We start from the raw sequence: 21,788 nt of genomic DNA, 5'->3' as shown, positions 1-21,788 counted from the left end.
CTCGCCCGCACCAGCACCGCCGGCCGAGCACAAGCATCTGTGCCTGGTCGCCTGTGATTCCAGTGAACAGCTACTCGCCGCCGAGGGTCACTGCAACAAGATGTGCGTCTCCCCCTTCCTCCTTGCCGACCCCGCCGTCCTCGGACTGATCGTCTCTCTCTCTCGCAGGTGCGGCATCGCCTTTGCCGTTCGGCGGACTTCTTCGGCATCAAGTAATGATGGAGCACACGCGCGGTCATGGGATACTGTTGTGCGGGCGGTCCAGGATCGAGGTGCGCCCAGAATCTCTCCCTCTCGCCGAGACGGCCCGGAAGCTGACTTTCGCTTTACAGGGCCCGACGACAGCCGTCAGCTCGGTCAAGATGTGGAGACGGAGCGAGGCATCAGCTATCATCTCGACTTTCACGCCTCGGTCCTGCACATGCGCGGCGACAACCTCACGGCCCAGCCTTTCGTCCGCGACGGCAACGTCCTTCTCTGGAACGGCGAGGTATTTGACGGGCTCAAGGTGCGTCACAGATCCTCTTGACCTCTGGGCCTCGCGAGCAGTACTCCGTGACTCACGCTCGGCCTCACCACGCAGGTCTCGCCGCACGAGAACGACGGGCAGAAGCTCTTCGAGCAGATCCAGCACCACGGCCCGTCACGGTTCTTCGCCTCTATCCGGGACGTCGAGGGTCCATACGCCTTCATCTACTACGAGGCGTCGACCAGGCGCATCTACTTTGCGCGTGACCCGCTCGGACGCCGTTCCCTCCTCTTTCACCTCCCGACGGCCGACTCGCCCACGTTCTTCCTCGCCTCGGCTGCGCCAGGAGGCGAATCTCCTCTTCAAAACTGGACCGAGGTCGCGACCGACGCTGTCCACCTTATCGACCTGCGAGACGAGGGCCTGCTAGACTCGGTTCGTGCTGTCTCTCTAGTCCTCCTCGGGGCAGAAGGGGCAGGACTGACCCTAGTTGCCCATGCAGCTCAACGGTCGGCCTTCTTTCTCGTCGGTGCCTCGGCGGCCAAAGGGCGCTCGTCAAGAGTCCGAGAATACGCTCGTGCGCCCGGCCTCTCCTTGCGGCTCTTCCTCAACCGAAACTCACTCACCGACCCTTCTCTTTCCACCAGATCTATCCCTACGACCCGCTCGTCACAACCCTCCCTCGACCCGACGACCTCACCCCGTCCTCACCGCGCGACCCGTCCGAGCCCGTCGTCACCCCTCGACTCGCCCAACTCGTCGAATCCTTCCTCGTCGAGCTCGAGCGAGCCCTGCGCGCTCGTGTCACGACCATCCCTCCCTTCCCTGCACCACCCGACGCTCGCGTCGCCGTCCTCTTCTCGGGCGGGCTCGACTGCACGGTCCTCGCCGTCGTCCTCGACCGGGTCTTGCCCGACGGCGAGGCCATCGACCTCGTCACGGTCGCGTTCGAGAACCCGCGCAAGATCAAGGCGCAGAACGTCCTCGGCGCCAAGAGCAAGGGCAAGGCGCCACCTGTCGAGGCGCACGACGAGGCCACGTCGGCGGACCCGCCGGTCGACTCGAAGATCTACGACGTGCCCGACCGCGTCACGGCCCGCAACAGCTGGGAGGAGCTCAAGCGGTTACGGCCAGAGCGACGGTGGAATCTCGTCGAGGTCAACGTGCCTTATCGAGAGATGCTCGAGCACCGACAGGCCGTCATCGACCTCATGAAGCCGCAGCGCACCGTCATGGACCTCGTGCGTCGCTCTTTCCCTTTTTCTGTCTCTCCCTGTCTCTCCCTGTCTCTATTTCGAGCGTCACTGACGATGTATTGCGGACGCAGAGCATCTCGATCGCGTTCTGGTTCGCCGCTCGAGGGCGCGGCCATCTTTCGCAGTTCGACTCGACCCGTCCCTCCTCACCGAGCCGCAGCGCCGACCTCGATCCTCCTCCGCCGTACCACTCGCAAGCACGCGTTCTCCTGAGCGGGCTCGGCGCCGACGAGCAGCTCGGCGGCTACGCGCGGCATCGACGGGCAGCTCAGCCTCGCCCGACCGACTCGACCTCGACCGGACCCGAGCGCTTCTCCAAGCCCGCCGAGCTCGACAAGCTTGACACGCCCAACGAGCTCGACAAAGCCGACCTGCCCTCATCCGACTCGCCGCAGCAAAACTGGCCGGCTCTACTCGCCGAGCTGCAGCTCGACGTCGACCGCCTCCCGACCCGGAACCTCGGTCGCGACGACCGCGTCGTCTCGTCGCACGGCAAGGAGGCGCGGTACCCGTACCTCGCCGCGCACGTCGTCGACTACCTCGCGCACGTGCCCGTCTGGCTCAAGGCCGACTACCGCTTCCGCGAGGGCGTGGGCGAGAAGATGCTGCTGCGCCTCCTCGCCAAGCGGCTGGGGCTCGAGCGTGCGGCGTCGTTGCCCAAGAAGGCCATCCACTTTGGCGTCAACACGGCCAAGATGGAGCTCGCGGCGGGACGGTCAAAGGGCACGGACCTCTTGCCGTAGCGAGACTGTGCAACCTTGTGCGCTCGCTCTCGCGCTCTCTCTTCTTCCTCGCGCATGCTCGACGTCGAGAGGCTGGAGAGCAAAGTATTGCACGTTGAGAGAGGACACTAAACGAGGGGCGTGTGCAGAGGGAAGGCAAAATTGAGTGACGGAGGAAGAAAGGCGAACGAGCGAAGGACGAAGGGGAGGAAGAAGGAGGAAAGGAAGGGGGAGGGGCAGTGGAACACGACGTAACAAAGAGAGCGTCGGCCTCACTCCTCGCCCTCGTCGACCGCGTCGGGCATGACAAAGACCCGCTTGGCGAGAGGGCTGCCGACGAGCGGCCTGAACTGGAGGCTCTTCCTCCTCGCACGCTCGATCGACGCCGCGATCGACCTTTTGAGCGCTGCATCGCGCGCACCGCCACCTCCCTGCATGCCCGAGCCGGCGTCGCCCGAACCCGAGCCCGACGCACCGTTGCCGAGGGCGGCGAGCGCCTTGGGCTCCATGCTCTTCCTGCGTCGCCCGGCTCCTCCACCGCCTGTGCCGGAGCCGTCCTTCGCCACCTTGGACGGCGCCGAGCCGCCGAGGCCGAGCGCAGCCTGCGCCGTCGCCGCCGCGACGTCGCGCACGGCGTTCTCCTTGCCCAAGCCGGGCATGGGCGCCGCCGCGTCCTCGACCTTGAACGGCGCCTCGTCGGTGTGCGCGCCGAGCTCGGCACAGCGGACGACCCACGCGATACCCACGAGGTGCGGGCGCGAGGCGGGCGAGAGCGAGCGGTGGAACTGGAGGGTCGAGGGACGGCCGGACTTGAAGACGATGTGGGTCGTGACGGACGAGGGACGGGTCGTGACCTGCAAAGGAACGCTTGGTGTCAGTCTCTGTGAGAGGACGAGAAAGAGAAATAGAGAGAGAGAGAAAGGGAGGACGCACCCTTGCGCCCATGCTTTTGAGCAAGTCGACAAAGACCATGCCCGAGTCGTCGCCCTCGGCCGTGCGCACGTCGACGCACGCCACGACGCCCTGCAGCGTCGCCCTGTTGCCCTGCGGCCGGCCGACGCTCTCGCTGAGTGCGGCTGCACCCTTGGCGTCGACCGAGAGCGACATGCCGACCGAGGCAGACGATGGGAGGGTCGTCGACGAGACGCGGCGGGCTGACGGACGACTAGCCGTCGCCGTCGACGCCGACGAGGAGCGCGTGCTCGACGAGGAAGAGGACGCCGTCGACGAGGACGAGGCGCCGCCGAGCGCGCCCTGCGCAGGCCTCGCGGCCGTGTTGACGATGCCCCCCGGCGGGCGCGCGACGACCGAGCTGCGGCGGCGCGCAGTCGGGCCCGACGGCAGCATCGGTGCGACGTGCGTCGACGGCGCTGCCGGTGGCGGGCCGACGATCGAGGGCAGCGAGGCGCGCGAGCGCGGGACGGCAGAGCGGCGCGGCGCCGAGGGCTCGTGCGCCGGCGCGAGCGGCACCTCGTAGTCGCGCGAGCTCGACGTCGAGCCCGTGAACGAGAGCGAGGGGTCGAGGTCGGGGCGCTCGTGCGGCGGCTCGAGGGTGCGCTCGGCTTGGGCATCTGAAGGCGGCTGAGCATGCTCTGGAGGTTGGCGAGCCTGCGCGCCGTCTCCTCCGAGCGGCTCGACGTGGACGACGCCGTCGACGTAGTAGACGTGGTCGAGATGGTCGAGACGTCGGCGGCCGAGCACATCGAGGTGTCGGCGTCGACGGTCGAGGCGCCGTCCTCGACAGCCATCGAGACGTCCTCGCCGACGGACGGCTCGGGCGCCGACGGGACGCCGAGGATGTCGTGCGGGCGAGGCTCGACAGGAACGAGCGCAGGCGCGGGGAGCGACACGCGCTGAGGACGAGGGAGGCGGCTGCCGCTCGAGCCTGCGCCCGTGCTGGCGCTCCCGCTCGTCGCGGCCGACACCGCCGAGCTCGTGAGGCGGAGCGGACGGAAGCCACTCGAGGCCGACGCCGAGCCGAGACCGCGGTCGTTCTGGTCGACGACAGGCGGCGGCGCCCTCGAGCGCGGCATGACGAGCGGCGGCAGCATCGCCGAGGACGACGCCATCGAGGCGCCGTAGGTGCTGCGTAGCGTCGGCCTGGCGGACGAGGTCGGCGCCGTCAGGCTCGGGAGCGGGAAGGTCCTGCCGCCGCGCATCATGGGGACCGAGGCGGCGTCGGTGAAGATCGGGCGCTGCTGCGGCTCGATGCCGCGCTTCGGCGGGCTGCGCGGCAGGACCGGCGCATGGATCGTAACGTCGTCGTCCTCGAGCTGCTCGGGCTCGAGACGCGTGACGGGGCGGGCGGGCGACACCGGGCCGGGCGCGGCGGGCGACGATGCCGAGAGGTGGACGCGCTTGGCCGTCTTCTTGCGCGGGCTGAGGAAGTCGATGTCGTCCTCCTCCGAGTCCGACTCGATCTCGTCGAGCTTGCGCGTGAGGGCAGTGCGGCCCGTGAGCGCACGCGGCGAGAGTGCGCCGCGGACGGGCGACGAGCGTGGGACGGCGAGGTGCCGCGACGACGAGCTCGCGATGGGCGCCGAGCGCGCGCTGCCGTCGATGTCCATCGAGGGCGAGCGACCGCCGCCGAAGAGGCCCGGCGGGCGCGCCGCCGGCGACCGGACCATCGCGACCGACCCGACGACGCCGCGCTTGGCCGGCGAGGCGAGGCCGGCGACGTGCGTCGAGGCCATCATCTCGTCGAAGCTCTCCTGGATAGTCGGCTCCTCGGAGAGCGTGCGCAGGGCGGCCTCGGTCCCGCTCGGGGCGCTGGACGGCCCGCTGACCCGGGTTGCGCTCGCCGAGCGCGGCAGCGGCTTGACCTCGCGCTCGCGGCGGTTGTCGACGCCGAGGGACAGGCGAGAGGTGCCGCTGGTTCCGGCGACGGCGTCACGGGCGAGCGCGCTCGACGACGTCGACTTGCGCGGGCTGTGGCGCTGGCCCTGCACAGGAGGCCCGGTGCGGACGACGCCCATGCCCGTCATCCGGCTCGCCTCGACACGGCTGTAGCGCCTCGACGTCGACGTGGTACTCGTCGCCGACAGGGTGCGCGAGCTGGCCGTGGCCGCCGCCGTGGCGAATGAGGACGAGGTCGAGGTTGACGAGGCGGTGCGGGTGGACGAAGAGCCGACCGTGTTCGACTCGGCGAGGACGCGCCGGGACCTGCTCGTGGTGATCTGAGAGGTGGCGAGCTTGGCGGCGGGGACGGAGCTGCGCGCGGCGATGCTTGTGGTGGAGCGTGCGCGGGGGAGCGACGTGGCCGGGGCGAGGTCGGCGGCGGTGCGGGAACGGGGGAGGCCGGCTCGAGGCGGCGTCTTGGTCGGCAGGCGTGGACGGCTGAGGGCGTCGGCCTGCTGGTCGAACGAGTTGGCGAGCCCGTCGGCGGCGGGGGCGAGCGACCGCCGCGACATGGACCGTGTCACCGACTGCCGCGGGGCCGACGCAGAGGGAGGGTGCGCAGAACTCGACGACGCCATCCTGTAGGGGCTAGAGTCAGTCTGTGCTCCACTGAAAGGCTCTAGGGGCAGGGGGCGACACACTGGACGTGCGGGGTTGAGTGAGGCGCGAGGGGAGCGTGGGCGAGGGTCGAGGGTCGCACGGGGCGGCGCGAGTCGGCTCGGGCGGTGCACAGGGTCCCGAAGCACCCGTACTGGCCAGCAGATAGGCGGCAGGTGGACGAGGTGAAGAGCGACGAGGGAGAAGGGGGAGAGGCGACGACGAGGCGGGCGACTTCAACAACAAGGCTCCGTCTGCCTCGTGCGACTGTAAGGCTGGAGCAGCAGACGTACGAGGCTATGAAAAGCCAGTGGATCAGAGCAGGCACCGGCTTGGGGGTGGTCTTGCGCTCCTCCTCGAAAGGCGGGCGAGCTCCTCGGCTTCGCCCACGCTGTCTCCCTCGCGTCAGCTGCTGCTTGGGCATGCGATGGCCAGCAGCCGCTTTGCTTTGCTCTGCAGCGGCGGGGTCTGTCGTCAGTGCCGGGCGACGCCGGCCTCTCTCGTCACCTCTCCTCCCTCGACACCATCAGCTCCTCCACCTTCCCGCGGCCACACCGACCCAGGCCAGCTGCGGCACCGCTCACGGGCGCCAGAAGACCGCTCGCGACAGATTTGCCGGCCGAGCGCGTCCACAACGCTCGCCTTTCGCTCGCCGCAAGGCTGCGTCGGTCCTGCTGCCGACCGCCCCTCTGTGCGCCCGCCCTCGTGCGCCCGGTCCCCCTTGCCAGCTATTCCTCGCGCTACGGGCCGAGCGAGAGGGGCGGTGGGTCCCGCTTGAGCCGCAGTCGGCGGCACGCCCTCGTCAGGGCGTCGCAATGCTCTCTTCCTTGCCTCTCGCTTCGAGCTCTGGCCTGTGCTTCCTCCAACCCGACTCATCTCGAGTAGAGGAAGCAGCTCATTGCCAAGGCCGACGAGGCTTGTCCAGGGTCAAGGGACGAGCGAGCCAGGTGTCGAGGCGGCAGACGCGGAGCGAGAGGAGCACGAGCGACCCTCGTTCCTGCGCGAGCAGGCGGAGCACGAGTGCCGCTGCGCTCGTCCGCGCGGCGCAAAGCTGAGGAGCGAGTCATATGCAGGCTGCTCGAGCGATCGAGAGAGGGAGCGCTGCCCGAGAGCGTCGAGAAGGAGAGGAGGGACGAGGTGGACGAGCGGCGGGGCGGACGCAGCGCCGTGCGACTGCCGGTGCGTGGGGCTCGCTCGAGCGCACAGCAGTAGGTCAGGCCTGGAGGTCTAGCAGGCTAGCAGAGCGCGAGCGACGTGGTGAGAGGGTCGGGCGGCCGTTCCTCCTCGTCTCGCCGCCCCCGGCCCCTCTTGCTCTCCTTCACTTCGTCGACCGTCTACACGTCTACGTAGTCCTTCCTCCAATAGTGCGTCCTCGCCTCTCCCTACACGCACACTTGGCCACCATCCCTCCCACCACCACCTCGCCGGCGTCGCACCCCGGCCCTCTCGAGCTCGACCGGCGGAGCTGGGTTTTCAGAGCGCGCGAGGCTCTCGCGGTGCCGGCGTGCAGGGGCGACAGCTGGGAGGGACGGTGGGGAATCTCGAGCTAGCCTGGCGGAGCAGCGGCGCAGGCGGCTGGACGCCTCGGCGCGAGTCGACTTTGTCGCCGTCCGCGCTCGCCTCGCCCGACCTCGACCTCGACTCTCCCCTCGCCCTCCCTCCGCCTCTCCCCTTCAGCACACCTCACCAGTCCGCCGCCTTTCCTCGTCGTCTCTCCCTTCCGTTCCTGCCGTCAACCGCCCACCTCGCCAATCGTCGCGCGCGAGCGCGCCCCGCCCCGCTCGCCGCAAAAGCACCTCGCCGACCGAGTACAGCAGCGACAGTCACTGACCCAGTGCCTCCAACTCGCAGTGACGAAGAAGAGAAGATCCGGCGGCCGCAACAAGAACGGCCGTGGCCACGTCGCCTCCATCCGCTGCTCGAACTGCTCGCGCATGTGCCCCAAGGTGCGCTCCCTCTCCCTGCCCTTCTCTCCCTCGGCGAGCTGCGTCGCTGTACGAGGCTCGTCGTCACAGGCCGGAGCACGAGACTGACCCGTACCCGTGCCCACAGGACAAGGCCGTCCGTCGCTTTACCGTCCGCAACATGGTCGAGACTGCTGCGATCCGTGACCTTTCGGACGCGTCGGTGTACCCTGGTGCGTCGGGCAGTCCTCTCGAACCGCGTGTGCGCCGGCCCGAGTTGGCGGCGGCGGACGCGCTGCGTCAAGGTTCCAGCGCCCGCGCACCCGAGCTAACCCCTCGCTTCCTCCCTCGCTCCCTCGCGTCGCAGAGTACGCGCTTCCCAAGCTGTACATCAAGATCCACTACTGCATCTCGTGCGCCGTCCACGCCCACGTCGTCCGCGTCCGCTCGGTCAAGGACCGCCGCAACCGCGCGCCCCCGGTCCGCGTTCGCTTCAACAAGGACGGCAAGAAGATCTCGCCCACGGCCACCGCCGCCGTCGCCGCCGCCCGCAACTAAGCGCGTGTGCCGTGACGGAGCTGGAGGAACCGGGACGAGGTTGGGAGGGCTGGTCCGTGTTGTGTAGCAGAACGAGGGCAATCTCCTTCTCGCAGACCCGTGTCCGTGTCCCTTTGTCAAGGCGAGCTACGCAGACTGGCCTATCTTGAGCTAGTGCGGCTCAGCAGCTTGGCGACGCTCTGCCTCACCGCGAGCAGCTGTCGCGGCGGCGGAGCGACTGGCTCTCGGCGCCCCTCTCGCTCTTCCTGGCAGGGTTTCGCGCCATCATGAGAGACTGCAGAGCACGTGAGAGGCCTCGAGCCGCGCGAGAACCTTGCAGAGAGCCTCGAGAGGGCGGTGAGCGACCGTGTCCGCTCGGACTTGTCCCGAGCTTCATCTCTCGCCTCGAACTCGCCTCCGCAACTCGCCACCACGCTCGCCTGACCTCGCCATGGTCAAGTCGTATCAGCGGCACGGTCCAACAGAGGCCTTCGGCGTCATCGCCAGCGGCCCCGCCGTCTTTGACGGCCGCAAGGCTTACTGCCCGGCTCTCGAGGATGTCCTCGTGTGGGACGTCAAGAAGGGCGAGCAGGTGCGTCGCAGCCGTCCTCCCCTCCTCTACAGTACCCAGAGAGCTGACACACCGCTCCCCCAGGTCGCCATGTGGCACGAGACGGGCCTGCGAGCTCTCGTCACCGCCATCTCTCGCTCGCCCGCCGACTGGGACTCGTTCGCCGTCGGCTACGCAGACGGTTCCGTCCGCCTGTGGAACGCCAAGACCCAGACCGTCACCGTCACCTTCAACGGCCACAAGACGGCCGTGAGCGCGCTCGCGTGGGACCGCGACGGCACCCGTCTCGCGACCGGCGCAAAGGACACCGACATCATCGTGTGGGACGTCGTCGGCGAGGTTGGCCTGTTCCGCCTGCGCGGCCACCGCGACCAGATCACGGCGCTCGCGTTCGTCGCCGCCCGGGCCGGCTCGGACGTCGACGGCGAGGTCGTCCCGCTCGCCGACCCGTCCACCTCTGCGTCGACCGCGGCGCCGTCTCGCCCGTCGACGCACCTCATCTCGTCGTGCAAGGACACGTTCATCAAGCTGTGGGCCCTCGAGACGCAGCACTGCATCGAGACGGTCGTCGGCCACCGCTCCGAGGCGTGGTCGTTCGCCTACGACGCCGACAGCAACGTCCTCATCTCGGGCGGCGGCGAGGGCGAGGTCAAGTGCTGGAAGGTCGACAACGACGTCCTCCTGCGCGGCCTGTCGGCCCTCGGCGGCGCTGCCGACGGCGACGCCCCCTCGACCGCCGACGGCGCGGCGAGGAAGAAGCTCAAGCGCGCCATCTCGCCCATCGCCGCCCTGTCGCTCCCCAACCCGTCGCACACGCACAACATCTCGCAGATCACCTTGCACCCGACCCTGCCCGTCCTCGCCATCCACTCGGGCGAGCGCGCGATCGACGTCTTCCGCCTCCGGACCGAGGACGAGCTGCGCAAGAAGCTCGCGAGGCGGCGCAAGCGCGAGCGCGAGAAGAAGGACAAGGCCAAGTCGGTCAAGGGCAAGGGCAAGGCGGTCGACGGCGATGAGGTCGACGAGGACGACGAGATGGACGGGCTTGAGGGAGCGGCGGCGGACGGCCAGGTCGAGTGGCGGGACCGCCTCGCGGTGTGGTCGACGGTGCGCACGAGCGGCAAGGTCCGCAACTTCTCGTTCGCGCCCGAGACGCTCAAGAACAAGGGCGAGGTGCAGGTGCGTCCTCCCTCCCTAGCTCTCCTTCCTCGTCGCGCCCTCCCAGCGAATCTCGCCCAATCAGTGATTGACTCTCTTCCTGCCGTACAGCTCCTTGCCTCGCTCTCGAACAACGCCCTCGAGGTGTACAACCTTCCACCTCCCGCCTCGTCCAAGGCGCCCGCCGTCGAGCCCGTCAAGATGCTCACGCTCGACCTGCCCGGCCACCGCTCGGACGTGCGCTGCCTCGCCGTCTCGTCCGACGACCAGCTCATCGCCTCGGCGAGCCATGGGTCGCTCAAGCTGTGGAACGTCAAGACGACCAAGTGCGTGAGGACGATGGACTGCGGCTACGCCATCTGCTGCTCCTTCCTCCCCGGCGATCGTCATGTGCGTCCTCCTCTTCCTCTTTCTCCTCTCTCCTCCCTGCGACAAGGAGACGAGCCTGACTCCTTGCGCCCCCTCACAGATCGTCGTCGGCACCAAGTCGGGCGAGCTCCTCTTGTACGACCTGTCGTCTTCGTCCCTCCTCGAGACGTTTGCCGCGCACACGGCGCCCCTGTGGTCCCTGCACGTCCGGCCCGACGGTCGCGGCCTCGTCACGGGCTCGGCCGACAAGGACATCAAGTTCTGGGACTTCGAGGTCCGCGAGGTGCCGGCCGAGGTCGAGGGCGGCGCCGTCACGAGGGTCCTCACGCTCGCGCACGTCAAGACGCTCAAGATGACCGACGACGTCCTCGCCGTCAAGTACAGCCCGGACGGCCGGCTCCTCGCCGTGTCGCTCCTCGACTCGACGGTCAAGGTCTTCTACGCCGACACGCTCAAGTTCTTCCTCTCGCTCTACGGCCACAAGGTGCGCTCTCGCTCTCCCTCTTTCTCCTTTGTCGCTCCTCCACGAGCAACAGATCCTGATCGAGGTGATGCGCCGCATGCACAGCTCCCGGTATTGTCGCTCGACATCTCGTCCGACTCGAAGCTCATCGTCACGTGCTCGGCCGACAAGAACATCAAGATTTGGGGCCTCGACTTTGGCGACTGCCACCGGTCGCTGTTCGCGCACGACGAGAGCGTCATGCAGGTCGCGTTCGAGCGCGGCAGCCACCTGTTCTGGTCCGTCGGCAAGGACCGCATGGTCAAGTACTGGGACGGCGACAAGGTGCGCCTCGACTCTCTCTTTCTCTTTCTCTTACCTTCTTCCCCTCCCGCCGTCCTCTCGCACGATCGTGAACCTGACGTTCCGCTTTTGGCAACAGTTCGAGTGCGTGCAGAAGCTCGCGGGCCACTCGGGCGAGGTGTGGGCGCTCGCCGTCAGCTACAAGGGCAACTTCGTCGTCTCGGGCTCGCACGACAAGTCGATCCGCATCTGGGAGAAGACCGAGGAGCCGGTGCGTCGTCGCTGTCTCTCCCCTGTCGCCCTTTCCTCCCTCCCCGGCGACGGTGACTGACTCTTTGCCTTCCCGCCGCAGCTTTTCCTCGAGGAGGAGCGTGAGCGCGAGCTCGAGGAGATGTACGCCAACGCGTCGAACGCGCGTGGTGAGCGCGACGAGCTGCGCGTCCTGCCCTCGGGCGAGGAGGTTCCCGAAGCCGAGTCGACCGAGGTGACCAAGTCGACGACCGAGACGCTCATGGCCGGCGAGCGCATCCTCGAGGCGCTCGAGCTCGCCGAGATCGACCGCCTCGCCATGAGCGCCTACGAGGACGAGGTCGCGCTCGCGCCCAACGCCGAGGCGGCCAAGCGCGTCCCGTTCCCGAACCGCAACGCCGTGTTCGCCATGTACAACAACGTGTCGGCCGACGAGTACGTGCTCAAGATCGTCAAGGGCATCCCGGCGGCGCAGCTCCAGGACGCGCTCCTCGTCCTGCCGTTCGGGCGCGTCACGCAGCTCATCGAGCACATCGACGTCTGGGCCCACAAGGTGCGTCCCTCTCTCCCGCTCTCTCTCTCGCCGTCCCTCTCTCCTCAAAGCCGTCACTGACGACTCGCTCGTGCGCAGGGCTGGCAACTCGCCCTCACCTCGCGCGTCCTCTTCTTCCTCCTGCGCACGCACCACTCGCAGATCGTCGCGACGCGCGCCCTGCGCCCGACCATGGTCCAGCTCAAGGGCCACCTGCGCGAGTCGCTCAAGAAGCAAAAGGTGCGTCCTCGCTCTTTGTCTCTCTTTCTCTGCTCCGCACAGCAGAGCTCGCGAGCTCACTCGGCGCTCGTTCCCCTCCTCGCAGAACACGCTCGGGTACAACCTCGCCGCGCTCAAGTTCCTCTCGCGCCAGCACGAGGCCAACAAGGTGGCCGACTTTTACGAGCAGGACATGCTCGGGTCGGCGCCCGGGGCGGGCATGGCGAGCGAGGAGAGCGTGCGCGAGATGATCGAGCAGGGGGCCAAGAAGCGCAAGAGGGCCGTCATGAGGACGTAGACGCAGAGCTGAGGGTGCGAGCGCAATCGTCGACGCTGTTGTACGCTCTCTCTCGCGAGGGTCTGTGCGGCGGGAGAGGGAGAGCAAATCGAGAGCGATTGAGGGCAAACAACAACAGAATACGGCACAGCGACGACGGCGACGACGACGAGCTCCCCTCGGCTACGTGACGAGCGTCACGCCCCGTCCTGCTCACCGCCCTCGTCCATTTTGCTCCTCTTCGGCGCCCTCTCGTCGTCGCCGCGCGCCTCGACCTCGCTCCCTCCCGCTCCCGCCCCCGCTCCCCAGCGCCGCTCGTCATCGCCGGCACTGACGACCCTTCTCAGCGCGTGAAGCTCGCCGCGCATCGCCTCGCGCTCGCGGTCCCACGCACGCTTCTCGGCCTCAAAGTGGGCGACGCGCGCAGAGAGGTGCTGCAGCTGCGAGTGGAGGAGCGGGATCTCGGACGCGCGCGTTTCGAGGTCCCTGTGCAAGGTGACGGGGGTTGAGAGGAGTCAGGGACCGTAGGGAGAGACGCAGGAGAAGAGAGGAGTAGAGAGGAGAGGGTGAGAGACGCACTTGATCTGCTGCTGCTTGCGCTCGCGAAACGCTCGCTGCGCCGCACGGTTCTGCGCCGCTCGTTCTGCGCGCACTCGGCATGTCAGTCTCGACCTTGCCGACGCTCGACCGTACACAGAGAGAGAAAAGTTGGACGCACTCGTCTGCTTGAGCTCCTTCTTGGCGCCTCTCGGACCCCTCCCACCCTCGTCCGTCCCGTCGCCGTCCACGCCGTCGCCGGTCCCGCCGTTCGGGCTCGCGCTCGACTCTGGCGGGCTCGCGGCCGAGGGTGCCGGGCCCTGCAACGCCTCGTCGCTCGCGTGGCTCGCGAGCCGAGCGCGCTCGACGCCGCCTTGCTGCGAGCTGGGTGGCGCAGCCGCCTGGCGCCCGTCGGCGGCCAAGGACGATGGAGGCGGAAGAGGCGACGGCGACGGCGAGAACGAGGGGCGTGTGTCGTGCTGGACGCGGCACAGGGACGAGAGGGCCTCGGCGGCGTCCGAGTAGTCGTCCTCGGCCGACGACCTGCGGCGCGGGACGACCGCGGTCGCGGCAGCCGACAGGGACGGCGGGTTGGGCAAGTGCGCGAGGTCGGCGTCGTGGTGCTGGGGCGACAGGAGGGTGCCGAAGGACGGGAGGGGGCCCGACCGCGGTGGTGGTGGCGGAAGGCCCGGAGCCCGCCCAGGCGCCGAGGAAGCTGACGTCGAGGCCGCGGGGGCGTTGAACGCCGGGATGCGGCGGCTGGTGGTCGGGAGGGCGCCGCTGTCGGACAGGGAGGGCTGAGGGGCCGACGAGAGCGATGCCGAGGACGAGGTCGAGGCGGTGTAGGACGGGGGAGGGAAGGCGGCGAGGACCGAGGGAGGTGGGAGGGCGAGGGCGTGCGCTGCTGGGGACGACTGGGATGGAGCGGCGGGCGCAAAGGCCGGGATGCGCGGCTTGGACGAGGCGAGCGGGGTGGTGGTGGTGGTGCTGCTGCTCGGAGTGCGGGAGGCGGCAAACGCCGAGCTCGGTTGAGGTGCTGGGTGGGCGTACGCGTGGCCGGTGCCGTGGTGAGCGTACGCTGTGTACTGCTCCATCTTAGACGAGCGTTGCGCGAGGGTGCGCGAGCTGCCGAGGTTGGCGAAGGTCGAGTGCGGGGGGAGGGCGAACAGTCGACGACGGCGGCGGCGAGTGGTCCGGGGGCCGAGTGCGGTGCAGGAGCAAGGCGTGGTGGTCGACCGTGTGCTGGCTGTGGGTGCGCAGGCAGAGCTGACAAGAGCGAAGAGGCCGCGGGCTCGGCGGCAGCTTGCTCCGCAGCTGAATAAGGTGAGCCCTCGTCTCTCTTGCTGGTCACGCTCGACTGCAGGGTTATGCGTCAAGCTCTTGCGACCCTGGACCGGCTGGACCGGAGCCTCGCAGCAGAGGGAGCGCGGGTTTTCACCCACTTGTCATCTGTCTCCTCGAGGCCGATCGCACCGCTCTCCTCTCCCTCTGCATCGTCGACAGCTCGTGCTTCCCTCTGGAGCTCGTCGGCTTGCTCCCAGCTCGCACTCGCTGCCTGCCCCGCCAGCCCACCCTCGTTCGCGGTCCACCAGTGCGTCCCCCCTCCTCCTCCTCCTCCTCCCTCCCTCCTCCCGCCTCTCTCTCTCGCGCGCCTACTGACGCACACGCCCACGCAGTGGCAGTGACGGCCAACCAGGTCATCTACTACCTCAAGAAGGCCTTCAAGTTCTACCAACGGTGGCAGAAGAAGCACAAGCAGAGCCAGGGCCAGCAGCAGCAGCAGCACGGCTACCCGCAGCAGGGCCAGTCGCCGTACCCGGCCCAGGCGCCGCACCAACAGCCGTACCAGTCGTCGCCCTACCCTCAAGCCGGCCATGCCCCTCAGCAGCACCACCAGCAGGGCGGCTACGGCGCGCACGATGGTCGACCCACTGTGCGTCCCTTGTCCCCCTTTGTCCCTTCCCCCCTCTCCCTTTCTCTCCTCGCGCACGACGAAGGAACAGCTCCCGACTCGTCCCCGTCCCCTCGCGATTTTGCGCCCTGCCCAAGGCTCGCGCGCTCGCACGGCGGCACGGCGAGCTCGCACGAGTGGTCGTCGAGCGGTGGAGCGCCGAGGTGGCGGGCAATGCGTTGCGGCGAGAGTCAAGGCTCACCCTGGCCGCTCGTTCCCCCTTGCACCTCGTCCTCTTTCCTCGCCTCTCGCCGTCCCTCGCCTTTCCCTCCTCCTCGACTTTCGCCTCTCTCTTCCCGTCGACCCGACACGCACGACCCGTTTGGCCGACGTCGTCCATCCCGACCACGACACTCGGCCTTCCTGCCTCGCCTCTCCTCCTCACCCTTCGACCCTTCTCGACCTCTCGACATTCGCGCTCTCGCCCTTTCCGCCCTCCTCCGTCCTTCTACGATCCCTCGTCGCCCAACTCGCACCCGTCGCACCGCGTCCCTCGCCCCGGCCGACTCGCCTCTCTGCCCGACCTGCACATCTTCCACCTCCTCCCCTCGTACCTGCGCCCGTCATACCACGTCCTCCTGCGCCTCCTCGGCTTGTCGGGCGACCAGAACACCGACATGGCCAACGCGCAGAACTCGCAGTACGTCGAGCTGCGCAACCTCGCCATCCGCGAGGGCGACCTCATGGTGCGTCCTCTCTTCCCTTTCGTCCTCCTCATGGCTCGTCGCCAGGACGTCGACTGACCCAGCCCTTTCTCTTCCGTGTGCCCGTAGGCCAAGGCGTTCAGCGCGTCCAAGCAGGCCTACACGGCGGGCGACGGCGCGTCGGCGCACGACCTGAGCGTCCAGGGCAAGGAGCACCAGCGCAACAAGGACCGCTACAACGACCAGGCCGCCGCGTGGATCTTCAACGGTGCGTCAGGCCTGTCCTCTTGCGCGCTTTCTCTCGCGGCGGCCGAGCTCGTGGTCGAGAAAAGGCGCTCATCCTGCAGGTCCTCGAACGCAGAGAACAACAAGGTGCAGCCGCCCGGGTCGATCGACCTGCACGGCCTGTACGTCCAGGAGGCGATCGAGTACACGGAGCGGGCCATTGCGGTACGTCCCGCTCGTTCGGCTCGTCGGCAACTCGGTCGTGCTGGACGACTTGGCTCGTTCGCGCGAGCGAGCCGGTCGCGAGCTTGACCTTTAGATGCGGTTTCTGACTCGTCTCGACGCCCATCCTGCAGGACGGGCGCAACAAGGGCATGCCGGAGCTGCGCATCATCGTCGGCAAGGGTGCGTCGCTGTCGGTCCCCTTGGTCCGCTTCTCGGCCCTTTTACTGACCTTCCCTCGCCCTCTCGTTCCCTCTCTCTCCCATTCGCGCCCTCTTGTTTTCTGTCGCGTACGCTCCGTGCTCTCCCTCTTTCCCTTTCCTCCTCTCGTACCGCCTCGCCCCCATCCTCCCCCCTCCCCCCCTCGCTCCCTCGCAGGCAACCACTCGCCGTCGCACGTCGCCAAGATCAAGCCCGCCATCACCGACCTCATGCAGCGCGAGCACCTCACGGCGACGCTCGACCCGCACAACGGCGGCGTCCTCGTCGTGCAGCTCCAGGGCCAGGGCGGCGGCAAGGGCAGCGGCCAGTTCTTGCGCGAGCTCGAGGGCAGCAAGGACAACGACTGCGTCGTCATGTAGAGCGGCTCGCTGGTCGAGCAGGAGCACGGGTCACTTATCATATCGAGCGCGCGGTGGCGAGAGAGGGAGAGAGGAGGGTCAATGCGCTCGACGGCGTCGCGCCTCGCTCGAGAGCGGGTCGGTCGCCTTTCGAACGCGAGGTCAGCGAGGTGACGATGTTCGTGTCTGGCTAAAGTAGGCGACTCGGGCGGTGGGCGGCGGCGAGGGCGACGAAGCGAGGAGGAGAGCCGGAAAGGAGGTCTGAACGCGGGCACTTGACCGCAGCTCGCTGTCCTTCGCCTCGCTCTGTACTTTGTTTGTCTCTCTCGGCCAGCGTCCTGACTGCGTCCCTTGCGAGAGCCGTCGTCGTCTCGAAAATGCGAGCTCGCTCGTCCGCTCGCACCGCCTCATCTCCTCCCCCACTTCCCACTCACCCTCGCGCTTCCCGCGGCCAGCGCACGCCATGGAAGCAGCGACGCTGTACAGCGGCCTCGCCCTCGCGCCTGTGGCCGCCTACGCGCTCGCGCCTGCCGCCCCCACACTCGCCGGCGTCGTCCTCATCCCGCTCACCTGGTCGCACGTCAGAGCCGCTCTCGAGGTGCGCAGAGCAGCTGCCCCACCCTCTCACAGGGTAGAACTGACCATGCATGGACACCGCAGGCCAGCAACGAGCCGTCCAAGCGGGTTGTCGTCGCTTCCCTCCTCCCCCTCTCCTCACTCGTCGTCGGGTCCGCCTCCGCCCTCGTCCTCTCGAACCCGGCAGCGAGCGCCACCCTGTCCTCGCCCTTCGACACCTTCCTCGCCGTATCGCTCTTCGCTCTCGTCACCTCGCTCGCCCCACTCGTCGCCCTCGTCCTCGGCGCAGCGGCCTTTCCTCGCCGTGCGCACGACGGCTACACGGCCATCCTCGTCCCGGCGCTCCTCTTCGCGCTCGCGGGCATCGTGCAGGAACGCGCCGGGTCGGGCAGGGTCGGGTGGTGGATCGCGCCGCTCGTCGATGCTGGCGGCGCAGGGTGGGTCACGCGCGTCGCCGGGCAGGTCGGCGTCGACGTGCTCGTGAGCGCGGCGGGCATCGCGCTCGGCGAGGTTGCGCGCGGGACAGCGGGCATGTCGAGCGACAGCGGCGTCGTGCTCGGCGAGCAGCAGGAGGGCCAGGACCGCGTCGACGATGTCGCTCGTCCGAGTCGCCCCTCTCGCCGACCGCTGCGGCTTCTCGTCCTTGCGGCGCTGCTCGTTACCATCGGCCCGCTCGTCCCGCACTCGTCGTTCGAGCCGTCGCACCCTGCGCCCGACCATGCGCACTGGACCTACCCGCCGCTCAAGGTCGCCTGCGTCGTGCCACCGTCACTCGTCGCACGCCGCAGCGACGAGCCCTCGGCGGCGACGCTCGACGACTGGCTTGCCGAGACGAGGATCGTCGCAGGGCGAGGTGCAAAGGCGCTCAGCTGGAGCGAGGGCGCGGTCAGGCTGGATCGGGGCGCGAGGAAGGCGCCCGACGAGGACGACGACGACGAGGAGATGGGCGATGACGAGAAGAGCCTGCTCGAGAGGGTCAGCGAGGTGTGCGACATGTACAAGGTGCGCCGAGATGCTCTCTCTATCTCTCAAACAGCGGGTCGAGGAGCGCACTGACCCTTCTTTGCGCCGCGAGCAGGTCTACGTCCTCGCGACCTACGTCGTCCCGCCCGCCTCGTCGTCGCCGCACCATCGCGCCCACAAGTACCTCAACGTCGCGACGCTCGTCGGCCCTCGCGCCTCGTCGTCAAGCTCGGCGCCCAACCTCGTCTGGTCGACGACCAAGCACCACCCGGTCCCCTTTGTCGAGTCGTTCTCGCACACGACGCGCCACCTCGACGCCCTTGGCTCGACGAGCGACGCCCTCCCGCTCGCCGACGTCGCGCTCCCGCATGCGCCGCACACGCCGAGCCCGCACCGCACGCCGCAGCAGCAGCTCTCGGTCTCGGGCGCCATCTGCCAGGACATCGCCTTTCCCTCGCTCCTTTCCTCCTACGCGTTGCCTTACGTCAACGACGACACGCACCGACCGCCACACCGCCACGTCGCTCGCCGTACCCCTCAGGTCCTCCTCAACCCGTCTCTCGTCCCGCCCACGCTCTCGGGCCTCGGGCGCGCCTCGCTCGGCCAAGCGCGCGCCCGTGCCCTCGAGCACGGCGCGTTCGTCCTGCGGTGCTCGGGCGGCAGCGGGGCGTCGGCGCTCGTCGGGCCCGACGGCGACGTACGCGTGCTCGTCGAGGGCGAGGAGCGTGCGGGGAGCTGGGAGGCTGAGGTCGCGCTCGAGAGGGCGAGCTCGGGGAGGGGCGGGACGTGGTTCGAGTGGGTCGGCGGACGGGCGGGAGGGAGGTGGCTCGGCGCCGAGGGGAGGTGGTGGCTCGTGCTCGCCGCAGGGGTCGCGCTCGTGCGCCTGCTCGAGGGCGGCGAGGCGGCGAGGTGGGTCGGCAGCGTCGAGTGGGGCGAGCTGAGGGGGCGCATCGTCGAGCGGGCTCGTCAAGCAGGAAGGCGCGTCGTGCACGGGTCGAGGCCCGAGGTCGAGGGAGGAGCGAGGGCAGGTCCGGGCGAGGAGGAGCGGCTCATCGACGTCGGCGAGTAGTCTCTCGACGTGCCGCAGCGCTTGCAGGTTGTACAGCATGTTCGTGTCGCACCTCGAGCGTCGCAGCAGATGCAGCGAGAGCGAGAACTTCAAGGGCTCTCGACGAGCTCGAGAGGCTGATGAACGAGGAGGAGATCGGGCGCTCTGCTCTAGGAATACAAGATGGCACCTCGCCGCACGCATCTACTTGCCTCCACCGAGTGCTGCTTCTCGCGCGAGGACGTCCGGGTCGAGCTTGATGAGGATGACGGTCCGTCGAGGGTGTTCGGGCGAGGGGACCGAGTGCGCCGTCACGCGAGTGGGCTGCGAGGGGCGCAAGAGTTTCAGTATGCTGCACCAGCGCCGGATGGACATCGCTGTAGCTCCTAAAGGAGCACGGGCGAAGAGTGCGAGGCGTGGTGGACGCACAAAGCCCGCGCCGTCCATGACCGCCTCGACGATCCCTGCGACGAGCGCGCCGCAGCTCAGGTCGCTCATCTCCTTGGGCACCTCGACGCCCCTCGTGATGACCATGTCGTCGTCGCCGATCATGTACTCGTCGCTGTTGTCGGTGCTGCGCTCGAGCGAGTCGGCGGGCCGGCCGAACAGGTACCGGTACAGGGTCGAGTGGACGTAGGTGAGGATCGGGAGGAGGCGGAGCGTGCGGCTGGGCGGAGGTGGGGAGCGCAGCGACGACACCGGGTAGACGTAGTCGCGCAGGGGGAGGAGCTCGAGGAGGCGGGCGCCGACCCTGTAGCCGAGGATGCTGAGCCTGCGCGGTCGAGGGGGAACAACGAGGTCAGCTTGCGCAGGACGATGAGAGGAAGGCAAAACGGCTCGACGCACCGCTTCTCAAACTCGCTGATGCCGCTCACGCGCTTCTGCGTGTACTGGACCACCTCGGAGAAGAGGAAAGCCCACGCGCCGAGCGACACCTCGGCGCCGCGCGACTTGACGAGGGGTCGGTCGTAGATGGCTGCGGTGCGCTTCTGGCCGGCGGGCAAAGGCGGCAGGGACGGCGCGGCTTGCGGCAAGGGGAACGTCGAGGTGTGCGAGGTCGAGGTGGCCGAGGGCGACAACAGGGACGAGAAGCGCGAGGTGGACGACAGGACCGAGTCGCGCACAGACCCAGAGTCGCGGTTGGACATGGCGGCTGGCTCGTCTGGTGCGAGGTGAGAGCGTGGGAGCGAGCTGCGTCTTCATCTCCTCCTCGTCGAGGTGGGGGAAATCGACTCTCGCTGCAGGCTCTCGTTCGCGTCGAGACTAGTGCACAAGCTTCATTACAGTACTTCAGATTTATCCACGGCCGACAAACGGCATTGCGTTGGCCATGATCGTCTGCGCGGTGGCAAGGTCGAGGACGAGGAGAAGGGAGGGAGAGAGGTCGTTAGTGACGAGGCTCGGCTCCTGAGGACGCTCGAGGAGCTCACCTGGGTCAGGATGTTGACGTGCAACGGAAGCGACGCCATGTGGACGACGCTGTCGGCGACCGCCTCGACCGGCATGACCTCCTCGTGCATGCGCGAGCCGTTGGGCTGCAGGCTGCCGGCGCCTCGTCGCAACTCGTCGACCATGGCCGACTGCGCGTTGCCTGCGAGCCGGGAGAGAGAGAGAGAGTCAGGAACGGTCACGAGGCTTGTACGAGAGGAAGAGAGACGCGAGCGGACCGATATCAATCTGGGAGCACGCGATGTGGTACGCCCGACCGTCGAGAGAGGTCGACTTGGTCAAGCCCGTGATGGCGTGCTTGGTGAGGGTGTACGGCGCCGAGAACGGACGTGGGGCGTGGGCCGAGATCGACCCGTTGTTGATGATGCGGCCGCCCTGAGGCTGCTGGTCGCGCATGATGCGGAAGGCGTGCTGCGTGCACAGGAACGGCTGCAGAACGACGTGTCAGTGACCGTGCGACTGAAAGGCAGGCAGGCGGGTGCGCACCGCGACGAGGTTGATGGCGACGATCGACTGGAAGTCGGCGAGCGGAACGTCCTCGAGCGGGACGGCAGGGAGGCCTCGGCCGGCGTTGTTGAACAAGAGGTCGAGACGGCCTGTATCGTCGTTGGAAAGAGTCAGGTCGACGATGCTTGCACCGCGAGGAGGCGAGGAGAGGGCGCACCGAAGCGGTCGCGGATCGTCTCGAAGAGGGTGTCGACGTCGTCGGGCTTGCTGAGGTCGCCTGCGACGGCCAGCAGCTGCGCGCCCTCGTTACGCTCTTGTGCGAGGCGGATCGTCTGGTCGAGTTCTTGCTGTCGGCGGCCCGACACGACGACGGTCCAGCCGGCGGCGGCGAGCGCGAGAGCCGAGGCGCGGCCGATGCCGGACGAGGCGCCGGTGACGCAGGCGATGCGCGAGGGTGGAGCAGCAGTCATGCTCGAAGCAGCGGTACAAGGTGAGGAGCGGGGTCGGGAACCGGGCCTTGGTCGGTCCACTCGGAGGTGGGGAACGAGCAGCTGCCGGTTCTCCCTCTCGACCGCGCTCGACTCGCTGCTGTAGCGACCAGCACGAGCACAGTGCGCACCCCCAGCAGCCATGCCGGTCGCCGCCCCTCGCCCTCGGACGCGC

At 68.4% G+C, this 21,788-nt stretch overlaps 9 protein-coding genes across 9 annotated transcripts; 5 read left to right on the top strand and 4 right to left on the bottom strand.

Annotated features, from left to right (window-relative positions):
- Positions 1–100: 100 nt before the first annotated feature.
- On the top strand, positions 101–2,505 carry RHOBADRAFT_38155 (uncharacterized protein; the record flags this gene model as incomplete). The annotated part of the gene is made up of 6 exons (XM_018413500.1): positions 101–508; positions 584–904; positions 972–1,046; positions 1,117–1,485; positions 1,537–1,710; positions 1,797–2,505. The coding sequence occupies 6 exons, from the start codon at positions 101–103 to the stop codon at positions 2,466–2,468; spliced, it is 2,019 nt and encodes a 672-aa protein (XP_018269631.1). The 3' UTR covers positions 2,469–2,505.
- Positions 2,506–4,132: 1,627 nt separating this feature from the next.
- Positions 4,133–6,134, bottom strand: RHOBADRAFT_54786 (uncharacterized protein; the record flags this gene model as incomplete). Its single annotated transcript, XM_018417498.1, has 2 exons — positions 5,987–6,134; positions 4,133–5,924 (listed from the first exon to the last, which is right to left on the bottom strand). A coding segment is annotated over exon 2 (1,791 nt), but the record flags the coding sequence as incomplete, so codon positions are not given.
- A 1,126-nt stretch (positions 6,135–7,260) lies between these two features.
- Positions 7,261–8,496, top strand: RHOBADRAFT_65361 (uncharacterized protein). Its single transcript, XM_018418690.1, has 4 exons — positions 7,261–7,306; positions 7,794–7,888; positions 7,995–8,079; positions 8,214–8,496. Coding segments are annotated over exons 1-4 (372 nt in total). The 5' UTR covers positions 7,261–7,305; the 3' UTR covers positions 8,405–8,496.
- Positions 8,497–8,834: 338 nt separating this feature from the next.
- RHOBADRAFT_48730 (uncharacterized protein) lies at positions 8,835–12,574 on the top strand (the record flags this gene model as incomplete). The annotated part of the gene is made up of 9 exons (XM_018415179.1): positions 8,835–8,975; positions 9,039–10,133; positions 10,224–10,502; positions 10,582–10,965; positions 11,050–11,268; positions 11,366–11,497; positions 11,579–12,028; positions 12,107–12,247; positions 12,333–12,574. 9 exons carry the CDS (start codon positions 8,835–8,837, stop codon positions 12,522–12,524), a joined length of 3,033 nt encoding a protein of 1,010 aa, XP_018269628.1. The 3' UTR covers positions 12,525–12,574.
- A 32-nt stretch (positions 12,575–12,606) lies between these two features.
- RHOBADRAFT_54784 (uncharacterized protein) lies at positions 12,607–14,134 on the bottom strand (the record flags this gene model as incomplete). The annotated part of the gene is made up of 3 exons (XM_018417497.1): positions 12,607–12,989; positions 13,083–13,146; positions 13,222–14,134. 3 exons carry the CDS (start codon positions 14,132–14,134, stop codon positions 12,701–12,703), a joined length of 1,266 nt encoding a protein of 421 aa, XP_018269627.1. The 3' UTR covers positions 12,607–12,700.
- Positions 14,135–14,585: 451 nt separating this feature from the next.
- RHOBADRAFT_38149 (uncharacterized protein) lies at positions 14,586–16,703 on the top strand. The gene is made up of 7 exons (XM_018413499.1): positions 14,586–14,631; positions 14,717–14,973; positions 15,600–15,677; positions 15,765–15,903; positions 15,997–16,085; positions 16,217–16,265; positions 16,461–16,703. Coding segments are annotated over exons 1-7 (816 nt in total). The 5' UTR covers positions 14,586–14,630; the 3' UTR covers positions 16,664–16,703.
- A 402-nt stretch (positions 16,704–17,105) lies between these two features.
- RHOBADRAFT_54782 (uncharacterized protein) lies at positions 17,106–19,300 on the top strand (the record flags this gene model as incomplete). Its single annotated transcript, XM_018417496.1, has 3 exons — positions 17,106–17,240; positions 17,303–18,220; positions 18,297–19,300. The coding sequence occupies 3 exons, from the start codon at positions 17,106–17,108 to the stop codon at positions 19,248–19,250; spliced, it is 2,007 nt and encodes a 668-aa protein (XP_018269625.1). The 3' UTR covers positions 19,251–19,300.
- A 145-nt stretch (positions 19,301–19,445) lies between these two features.
- Positions 19,446–20,206, bottom strand: RHOBADRAFT_3707 (uncharacterized protein; the record flags this gene model as incomplete). Its single annotated transcript, XM_018413405.1, has 3 exons — positions 19,446–19,553; positions 19,659–20,001; positions 20,076–20,206. Coding segments are annotated over 3 exons (582 nt in total), but the record flags the coding sequence as incomplete, so codon positions are not given.
- A 282-nt stretch (positions 20,207–20,488) lies between these two features.
- On the bottom strand, positions 20,489–21,595 carry RHOBADRAFT_54780 (uncharacterized protein; the record flags this gene model as incomplete). Its single annotated transcript, XM_018417495.1, has 5 exons — positions 20,489–20,567; positions 20,660–20,820; positions 20,897–21,107; positions 21,165–21,274; positions 21,343–21,595. The coding sequence occupies 5 exons, from the start codon at positions 21,593–21,595 to the stop codon at positions 20,526–20,528; spliced, it is 777 nt and encodes a 258-aa protein (XP_018269623.1). The 3' UTR covers positions 20,489–20,525.
- Between the last annotated feature and the right edge of the window lie 193 nt (positions 21,596–21,788).

This window comes from Rhodotorula graminis, assembly GCF_001329695.1.
Source record: "Rhodotorula graminis WP1 unplaced genomic scaffold RHOBAscaffold_10, whole genome shotgun sequence".
NCBI classification, from domain to species: Eukaryota; Fungi; Basidiomycota; class Microbotryomycetes; order Sporidiobolales; family Sporidiobolaceae; genus Rhodotorula; species Rhodotorula graminis.
Note: the sequence above shows the minus strand (reverse complement) of the source record. Positions and strands in the feature narration are given on the sequence as shown.

Excerpts from the sequence above, each read along its gene's own strand:
- RHOBADRAFT_65361 (XM_018418690.1), top strand. Across the intron at positions 7,889-7,994 it reads GCTCGCGCATGTGCCCCAAG|GACAAGGCCGTCCGTCGCTT; the intron begins GTGCGCTCCCTC and ends CCGTGCCCACAG. Across the intron at positions 8,080-8,213 it reads GGACGCGTCGGTGTACCCTG|AGTACGCGCTTCCCAAGCTG; the intron begins GTGCGTCGGGCA and ends CTCGCGTCGCAG.
- RHOBADRAFT_38149 (XM_018413499.1), top strand. Across the intron at positions 16,086-16,216 it reads ACACGGAGCGGGCCATTGCG|GACGGGCGCAACAAGGGCAT; the intron begins GTACGTCCCGCT and ends CCCATCCTGCAG. Across the intron at positions 16,266-16,460 it reads GCGCATCATCGTCGGCAAGG|GCAACCACTCGCCGTCGCAC; the intron begins GTGCGTCGCTGT and ends GCTCCCTCGCAG.